Raw genomic sequence first — 9,357 nt, 5'->3', positions numbered from 1 at the left:
TGAGAGGGGGGCCACCGACTTTACAAGTGACATGTAAAAATTACAAGCTATAGGCAACATCTAAATAGTGAATATGTTTAAGTTAGATAAAGACATGTTCCGAACCAATTAAAGTATTGTAAATCTCATGAATTCCATCAGCAGCGACTTCCTATTTCCCATGCAATCAAGTCAATGAGGGTGAACTCCATTCTAGAACTAGAATTTACAAACTGGTCAAAAAGCACATTAGTGAGTGATACATTTTATTTTACAGAGTTTATAACCGTTTTAGAGAGCATTAAAATGCAGCGAAAGAGAAGCGACAAACAATAGAGCTCACATAGTCAATCCAGTCCTCAATGCAGATGGAATGAAATACATTCCAGAACATATGACCATGATGAGCATGTACTGTGGAGATCTAATGGGGGCCTCTGGTATTAGTTGGCAATAGCTGAGGGCCAACATGGTGGCAGAGCAGCAGTCAAAGCCAATGTGGTATATCAACAGACAGAACACTGTCACTTGAAATGTATCAGCAACAAATGCATACAGCACACTCAACAAATACAACCACTCCCATTATTCAGCATGCAAGGCAAAGGGTGTGCTATGCTGATAAGCACACTAATCATTCAAACAGTAGAAGTCCAAATGCACCACATCATTTCACATTAGCATCTGCAATAAGTGTTAGAAGAACAGAGATATTCTGATAATATTTCAGAAGTTGAAAGTAATAATAACAAGTAGGCCTATACAAGTAATACAATTCCAAAGGCTGTAGCGTTAACCTCAGACCAAAGCATAACACCTGAATATGGGTTAGTTACAGTATTGGATTGAATAACAGTTTTATAGACTGATAAGACATTTGTTCAGAGAACCACATCAATACGATTGTTGATCAGTAGAGAACAACGTTGCTGAACTAAGGAGTCATCATAATAACCGAGACAGCATCCAGCACCAGCCAGAGGGAAAGTGAAGATCGAAAAGAGTTAAGGACAAGCCAGACCAACGCATATGTTGCCCATGCGCAGTGGGTGACCGTCCTATTGCCTCTGACCACAGAACATTTGCCGTCATTTTCTGTTGATTTCACGACAATTCTACATGTTGAATCGGCACTGTCTTTCGACACCCAGCGAGTGATCTACTGCGCAAGGCGACGTTTGTGTTGGTCTGTCTTGTCCTTCAGTTCCAAATGTGTACACCCTCTTAAGTTTCCCCAGGTTCTTACAGTGGGCCACACTAGGCATGATTGACTCTTTCCAATGCAACATAGAAGCTCTTTTTGTCATCCAGGCAGTGCCAGCCAATGGGTCCAATCTCACAGTCTGCACAAATGAGGTACTTGATTCTCCCCACGTCCTTAGTGAAGCCCACATTCTCAAAGGTGTACATGTCGTCGACTAACCAGTGGGTAGTCAGTGTGTCCCCATCCACGGATCCCTCTGATTGGGTGATAGTGGTCTTCTTCCGCATTGAGGGCAGGAACAGCTGGTGGATATAGGGGAGGAAATACCAGACAAGATTCATCATGACAATGACCATTAATATGAATAGATAAACAGAAGTGATATTCCACTCCCTGACATTTTTTAGTCACATCATGACATAGCTAATTGCACATTGTAGGATCCCCTATAGCTCAGTTGGTAGAGCATGACGCTTGCAACACCAGGGTTGTGGGTTCGTTTCCCACGGGGGGCCAGTATGAAAAGGTATGCACTCACTAACTGTAAGTCGCTCTGGATAAGAGATTCTGCTAAATGACTAAAATGTAAAAATGTATGAAAAATATCATTTTGTGCTACAGTTTAGGTGGTGGTAAGACATTGCACTAACTTGAAATAAAGCAAATGATGAATGCCCATTCAGATAGGAAAATACGTCAGTTATGAATCACATAACCTGTCTGAGGTGAACCTTACCTCCTTCTCTGCAAAAACTGCCATCCCTGGGCAGAGGACCTTCGATCCACAACGTTGGCACAAAATTGACTTGATATTCTTTCCAACCCCCGACACCAGCGTAGACCGGTCGACGCATCCTTCAGAGGGAGAGCAGTGTTCTTGGTTGTCCATGTTGAACGCGAATGGAAGGCAACTTATGTGACTATACTACACTTATAAAGCGAATGCTAAGATGGTTAGCTATAGTCAAACCACTGCTCTATATATTTGTTCAACTAACGTTACCAAGCTAGCTAACGTGAGCTAGCTAATATCGGATAATGTAATGCGAATTTTGAGGCGTCAACTCACATCTGCTGAAAAACCTGCTCAGAAAGAATGGCTAGAGTACACCTAAACTATTACCAAGCGGGTAGTACAAGTAATGTAACTAGTAAAACCCCTCGGCCATATAAACATTTTGTCAAACAGACCGACCGAACAAGCGTTGCTGGACAGTGTGCACCCGCTGAAACTTCCGTTCGGAATCCACATCGCTCAATTATATCGTTCCTCCGTCGTATAGATCGTTCTTTATCCACAATTAAACAAATAATGTCATTTAATCTAATCACAATAACATATTTTAGGGAAATAGTTACTATATCTCAAATATGTTTAAAACCAAACCATTGTTTACCTTTGGATAAGATAAAAATAGACTTACACTTGTGATAAAATCGGATTAATCTGAGTAATAATCATATCCACCCAGTTAACCAATTAGTCAAGCGTAAGGTCAACAATATAGAAGATGCCAGGATGTGGCAGATACTGCACAAATCATTCATAATGAAAGGGCACCCTTGAAGGGAAAGGGGATACTAGTCAGTTGCACAACTGAATGCATTCAACTGAAATGTCTTCCGCATTTAACCCAACCCCTCTGAATCAGAGGTGCGGGTGCTGCCTTAATCGACATACACACGTAGGGCGGTTGTTGTTGGGGGTTTACTGCCTTGCTCAAGGACAGAACGGCAGATTTTTTCCACCTTGCCGGCTCGGGGATTCGAACCAGCGAACTTTCAGTTACTTCACCTTTAAGCTACCTGCCTTGTCATATGACCCATCCAACTGAACAGGATTTTTTTAGCTATCATACATAGACTGTACCTCTCTGCAAGTTCTAAGATACTGTATTTCTAATCAGTGGAAGTCATTGCAAACCACCAGTCTCCCCATCTCTGCTACCTTCAGGCAGAATTGTAGAACTCCCAAGGTGTGTGGTCTTAAGAGACATCGTTTGCACTGGGTAAAGAGAACGTTCCAACTTTTTGCGACCATGCATGCAGCGAGCTACATAACTAGCCCAGGTGCATAGCCCCCTGCATGAAACTAACAATGACATTCCATAACCTGAGTGATTAAATGCTATGCAACACCCCAGATAAAATATTATTTGTAAAGCTGTGTGGATATAGACAATACATGTGGCAGAAATATGGTCAAATATGAAATTGACTACATTGCAGCAGCATTGGTAACCCCAAAACATAGTGACAATGACAAACCATGTTCATGTGTGTGAAAAGTAAAGTGTGATGAAGTGCCATAACACTACATTGGAAAGAAAAGGCATGACTTGGGTTAGTTTCCCATTTTACCATTAATAAATATTTATTATGTGTTTACATTTCAGGGAAATGTATGATCCATCAACTTGTCTACACGGGACACAACACAAAGTCAAGAATACACAGATTGTTTAGTCTTTGTAATAAAGCCACATAAAGTCAGCTTTTTAAAAATGGTTGTCTTAATAAACAGCAGTTTGAGCAAACTATTGGAGGTCAAAAGTTTAATAGTGATTTCATTGGGTATAAGGACAAGAAAACAAAAAAGTTTGTTATCATCATTATATCTGGAGATCCTAATGAAGTTCACTTGACTGCAATATTGGCCCATCTATTTAAAAACTATTTCCATTGGCCTAAGGCACAGGAATACTAAAATATTATTCCTATTTCCTACACACTACATGGTGGACCCCATGCAGTGACAAAGTTTAATGGTAATAACATATTGTTAAGCCGCAATAATTTGACCTTTAGAGTTCTGAAATATAGCCTTAAAAAGAAACAAATCTCAAGCTGAAAAGGGAAAGAGTTGACCTATTCCCAGATTTGCCCATTGTGCGTTTCCCGGTTAGTTTCATACCAGCTATCAATCATACAAGATTCTGTTTGATTGAAAAGATTTTGTTCAATTGAAAAGGGACATGAGGGGTAAGGGTACCAAGCACTGTGTCTTTTAGGAAAGTAATTCGATTGTTTGACTTTCAGTTCCATAACCCATACCTGGATTGTGGTTGATTGCATGTCAACTAAATGTAAATCAACAAAATAAAAAAAAGCTCTTAATCAATTGTTCTAATTGCCCATTGTTTTAAATTAGGACTTTTACATTTTAAAAATTCATGAATTGAATTTCGATAATTCCTTCTATTGACAGAATAAAAATGGAAAAGCCTGACCCCAACCCGGACCCATTCTATCACATAAGCCTCCTACAGCTTGATTTGGGAAGCTCTGGAGGCCAAGAGAGACAATATTACAATATCTCTACGCCTCTCAGAGGTTGAAGGGAACATGTAATCAATCTGGTCAAAATCCGCTGTTGTTCTTCATGAGCTAAAGTGGTGCCTAGAGCTCCCTTTTGATTAAAAAGTGCTGCTGCATCACTGAGATGCCCCTCCATATAGTTCACTGGCTAAAGCTACTTTAATGGAGAAAAGCAGAAAAAAACACCACCAGAAAACCAAATATGACATGAGCAAATCAGGGGGGGGGAAGAGGGGCGGAGAAAAGGAGGACCATTGCGTGTTCCAGTAGCACTTTATAGGGAGGGGGATCGACTAGGAAATGGCTGAGGGGGCCACAGCTGGGCCTCTCAGAGAAGGGTGTCGTCAGTGCACCCGCCCTCCAGGCCGTAGCGGAACTCCTGCAGGTTGGAGACGCCGTAGAAGTGGATAAAGGCTGCCGCCACCACCAGGACGTGGAAGATCTGGTGGGAGTGGAACTGGGGAGAGAGGGATGTCAGAAGCTGCTTACCAAATGGCACCCTATTCTCTATTTAGTGCACTATTCCCATAGGGCTCTGGTCAAAAGTAGTGCACTAAATAGGGAATAAGGGGGGGGGACCGCAGACAGAGTATGTCCAAAGGCTCCTCTGGTTAGAGCATGGTGTTTGCAACACTAAAGTTCTAGGCATTTGATTACTGCATGGGCCACATATTCCTACAGTACAGTTCAGTACAGTGCAGAACATGTGTGACCGTAACTCATATCGCATAAAATGACAATAACATTATAATAATAATATATAATCATCATCAGCATCATATAAATGAGGACATGGGGTTAGTTCAGGAGCCAGCGACAAGCCTGCGTCTGCATCCCAAATGGCAGTCTATATCCTATATAGTGCACTACTTTTGACCAGAGCCCTATTTAGTATTTTATTATGATCCCCAATTAGCCACACTCTTCCTGGGATCCCCCTATGGGCCCTGGTGAAAAGTAGTGCAGTATAAATGTAATAGGGTTAAATTTTTAGCCTCTGTTACACACTTACCCAGATGTCACATTTGCCGGGGAAGTAGCGTTCGGGGATCCTGGCTGCATACAGTCCGGCGCCAGTGATGTACATGGCGCCCATCAGGTAGAACCAGCCCATCTGTCCCACAGTGGTGGCCTTGACGAAGCCCTCCTCAATGGTGAAGTGCACTGTGGGGACGATGCCACTCAGTCCCAGGCCCATGAACACTCCTGTGGGAGACATGGTGGGGAAAGGTTGGTTGGTAGAAGCAGGAGCAACTGGAGCAGTCATAGTATAGGATCCTATAAGATAGTCAAACTTATACCAGCTATACACACACAAGTAGGAGAAAAAAGCAATTCCTGATGATTTTCTCATGGTTTTAGCTATATGGTATGTTGTATTAACACATTTACATGTATGCCATTGCTCTGCATCTATGTCATAATACACTGACAGGCTGGTTAATATGTGGTGCAGCACCTGCTCGTGTGGGCCGGTGTGCGGGCGTGGAGAAGCGTTCCCACTGGGCCACTATGATGGCGGCGATGCCCAGCACACAGACAATGGTGAGGTAGATGAGGCGCGGCTGCGGGGAACAGTAGAACGAGTAGTAGAGCCAGGGCACAAATGAACCCATGATCAGCAGGGCGATACCAGAGTAGTCAAGTCTGAGGGAAAACATAACACTGAGTTTAGAAGAGGAACATCCATTTAAATGACACTTTAACATAAAAATAAATAAAAATGAAATGAAACGTCACATTACTTTTCAGAAACACAGGAGAGCTAATCGAAAGAAGAAAAAAAAACATTTATGTGTGAGCAAGAGGGAGGGGGGCATGCAGCCTTACTTGGAGAAGGTGCGAGACACTTTCTCGGAGTGGCAGTAGACGGTGTGAAAGAGCCAGGAGAAGCTGAGGCAGAGCACGGCACCCAGAAAAAACATCCCAAACACCACCTTCTCCTGCAGCGGGGCCATGAAGTACATGTTGGGCCGTAGAATGGTGTACGTACCCAGACAAATAAACAGGATCAACCCTGGGGGTTGGAGAGGTGAGGACATCATTAGTGGACCAGTAATCATATAGGGCATATCTTAACAAATGAATATTAGCAATAGAAAGGGATCTCTATGTGGCATACTGTATATACAGTGGGGGGCACAATCAGGAGCATTGTATATGGACATGTGTTGTGTAGAAGAGGCACTCTTTTTTGCTATGTAGTATAGATAAGTGACTGCACTATACATACATTGCTTAATGGCAGAATGCTGAACTTAGGACCTACTGAATGTACTCTAGTTGTGGGTAACGTGGACTTGTGCTTCACTGCAACTTTATAGGCGATGGTGTGAGGTTCAACATGTGAGGATTCAGTCTCCTCAGATATCTCACACACTCACCCAGAAGGTGGGTCCAGATGTTGCCTGTTTCTGTGTGGATCCTGAAGATGCTTCCAAAGCATGCGCGGAAGGAGGGCATGGGGGGCCGGTGTCCATGCAGGAGGTAGTCGTTGTCCTTCAGCCACTCCGGCAAGACATGAAATGGGATGACCCTCCAGCTACCCTTCCACACCTTAAAACACAAGGGTATAGGCTACCATGAATGTCCTGTTCATCTCACCAGTCTTATTCTCTTATTATCTCTGTATATGAAGTTAGACAGAGCAGCCATGGGGGCTGTTCCAGAAAGCAGGATCAATGAGTTAGCCAGCTAACTGTCCCAGAAATTCTGAAATAACTTCATCTTTTCGAGAAATATAGACTTGAAATGGGCATGGTATAATTGACTCGACAACCAACAACCCATTTTCAAGTTTAGCTTTCTAAATGAATCAGAAAATCAAGAGATACATTTGGCTGCTTATCAAAGTTAGCTGGCTAACTTAATGATCCTGCCTTCTGGAACAGCCCAATGATGCCTACTTTGTGCACAAACTCCTCCATCTTCTCCATGGCGTGGTGAGCCTGGAGGGGCAGTGTCAGGACCTCTTCCACCTCTTCATCATCCTCATCAGGCAGAACTGAGGCCCCCTGCAGAGACAGAATGTGGAAGGTGATTTAGTTAGGTGAGTAGAGCAGATGTCTTTGCAGCGCAGGATAGAAGTTAAAACATGGGAACGAATCCCAGTTGGTTTGGTCTACGTTTCCCTGACCATTACTTAGGTGTGACCCCACCCAAGCTGAGCTCTATTGCCCAATGACCTCCACCTACATTTGTTTTGTCTTCAACTGGGGTCTATTCATGAGGGTGCAATGCTACAGAACATTCAGATAGAAACTCAGTGTGTAGAACAAACAAGTTTGTTTGCGATGTAGAATAGGCCAATGGGGAGATCTGCAACATTCTGAACTTTCACCTCTCTGAATACACCCCTGGTTTCACTAGAAACGTTGGTCTTGGCAGATCACCTGAATCTTCCAAATGTTGATTTGGAAGATTCTGCGCCCGCTTTAGAAAATACCTAATACCTGTGGTAATAGAGGAGTTGAGTCAGGCTACATTCCAACTGGCACCCTATATAGTGCACTACCTTTGACTAGGGCGCTGATCAAAATTAGAGCACTGTGTAGGGAATAGGGTGCCATATAGGACATAACCTGTCTCCCCCACTCTCACTTCTGACATCATGCCTTTCCCCGCTGTCTGCCGTCCCGTCTCCTCCAGCAAGGGTCCCAGCTCCATCAGCTCCACATCTGGGACCCGACAGTCCTCTGAGATCCGACAGTCTGCATCACTCGCAGACCCGTTTCGGCCTGACATAGGGAGACTGCCTGATGACCTGTCCTCTGCCTGTGTGTACTGCTAAAGCCTGGCACTTCAATCCGCAGTTGGCCCAGTGCTGAGAAATCACAATTAGACAAATACATTAGTTACTGGAGTTTTTCACTGAAATAACTAGATTCCAAATTTCAACTAACTTCACCTGTGACAATTGGACCTGATGTGGACTTTTGGTAGGTCTATATTTCCCACCGACAGATGGTCCTTGCCTGCTCTTGCATTCAGCACTGAAGTAAAAAGTGCATCTTCCAGTTTTACTTTGACATACATTTTTACACCATCAACAAAGTCTAATAATATCATGTCGTGAACATATTCACTCGTTAAATTAGTATTTTACAACAGTTAAGACGAATAGCTACTCGGCTAACATGGCAGGAAGACCAAAATTATTCTTGCGAGGCGGCCGAAAAAGATAGTTGGCTGGCAGCTAACAAACAAAACTGGCAAGACTTTGTTGTGTCAGCTGGTTGGCTGCCTAGAACAAAGCAATCATACACTAGCATCCGAAGAAACATGGAATTGGAATAACAATATAACGACTTGATTTCCCCCAACAAAACTCCTTCAACAATATGATTTAGCTGACATGATTCCTGACGTACACCGGCAAATTATAGCTAGCTAGAGCCCTAAGGTAACGTAGGCTAACCGCAGTTGCTAGCAGTCTAGGCTAGCACTAGCAGGCTAGCGGAACTAGCTAGTTAGCTTTCGCATATTCGAAGAAAACTGGTCATCTGGCTGTATCGAACCAATACCAAACACCCCGACACAGTTGCAAATACAATGCAATAATATTGTTCATTGTTGTAGCTAGTTAACGTTTGCATTTTCATTCAGCAGACGTAGCTACCTGATACTCCAGACGTCAAAGGAAATGTGATCCCTTCTCGATTCTCACAAAAACAAGCCGAAGCCCGGAACGAACAGTTACGCAGCACGGCTAACGAAAATGACAAGTCAATGCCAAGCTAAGTTTCAACTGGTTCTCATAAACAATGAAGCAGCGTCTCCATCTAGTGGTTAAAATTACAATTTAAAAATGTTTTAGAAGTAACACCAAAATATTATCTGTTTATGTAGCTATGATA

The 9,357-nt window shown here is 43.0% G+C and overlaps 2 protein-coding genes across 3 annotated transcripts; both read right to left on the bottom strand.

Moving 5' to 3' along the window:
* Positions 1-61: 61 nt before the first annotated feature.
* LOC121577813 (guanine nucleotide exchange factor MSS4) lies at positions 62-2,511 on the bottom strand. The gene is made up of 2 exons (XM_041891721.2): positions 1,920-2,511; positions 62-1,485 (listed from the first exon to the last, which is right to left on the bottom strand). The coding sequence occupies exons 1-2, from the start codon at positions 2,070-2,072 to the stop codon at positions 1,237-1,239; spliced, it is 402 nt and encodes a 133-aa protein (XP_041747655.1). The 5' UTR covers positions 2,073-2,511; the 3' UTR covers positions 62-1,236.
* Positions 2,512-3,527: 1,016 nt separating this feature from the next.
* Positions 3,528-9,276, bottom strand: LOC121577811 (adiponectin receptor protein 1-like). 2 transcript variants are annotated; one of them, XM_041891717.1, is made up of 9 exons: positions 9,120-9,276; positions 8,409-8,493; positions 8,102-8,324; positions 7,408-7,515; positions 6,886-7,057; positions 6,332-6,518; positions 5,961-6,148; positions 5,514-5,707; positions 3,528-4,958 (listed from the first exon to the last, which is right to left on the bottom strand). In XM_041891717.1, exons 3-9 carry the CDS (start codon positions 8,243-8,245, stop codon positions 4,830-4,832), a joined length of 1,122 nt encoding a protein of 373 aa, XP_041747651.1. In that variant the 5' UTR covers positions 8,246-8,324; positions 8,409-8,493; positions 9,120-9,276; the 3' UTR covers positions 3,528-4,829. The 2 variants fall into 2 exon arrangements, with proteins under 2 accessions (XP_041747651.1, XP_041747653.1); XM_041891719.1 differs by lacking the exon at positions 8,409-8,493.
* Positions 9,277-9,357: the final 81 nt, after the last annotated feature.

The sequence above is a fragment of the Coregonus clupeaformis genome, unplaced genomic scaffold, assembly GCF_020615455.1.
Source record: "Coregonus clupeaformis isolate EN_2021a unplaced genomic scaffold, ASM2061545v1 scaf0005, whole genome shotgun sequence".
NCBI lineage: Eukaryota > Metazoa > Chordata > Actinopteri > Salmoniformes > Salmonidae > Coregonus > Coregonus clupeaformis.
This window is presented reverse-complemented; position numbering and strand designations above follow the sequence as displayed.

Coding starts and splice junctions, on each gene's coding strand:
- LOC121577811 (XM_041891717.1), bottom strand. CDS start 8,245: ATGTCAGGCCGAAACGGGTCTGCGAGTGATGCAGACTGTCGGATCTCA. Junction 6,519..6,885: donor CATCTGGACCCACCTTCTGG/GTGAGTGTGTGA, acceptor TCCAACCCCCAG/GGTTGATCCTGTTTATTTGT. Junction 6,149..6,331: donor GTGTCTCGCACCTTCTCCAA/GTAAGGCTGCAT, acceptor GTTTTCCCTCAG/ACTTGACTACTCTGGTATCG.
- LOC121577813 (XM_041891721.2), bottom strand. CDS start 2,072: ATGGACAACCAAGAACACTGCTCTCCCTCTGAAGGATGCGTCGACCGG. Junction 1,486..1,919: donor CAGTTTTTGCAGAGAAGGAG/GTAAGGTTCACC, acceptor TATATCCACCAG/CTGTTCCTGCCCTCAATGCG.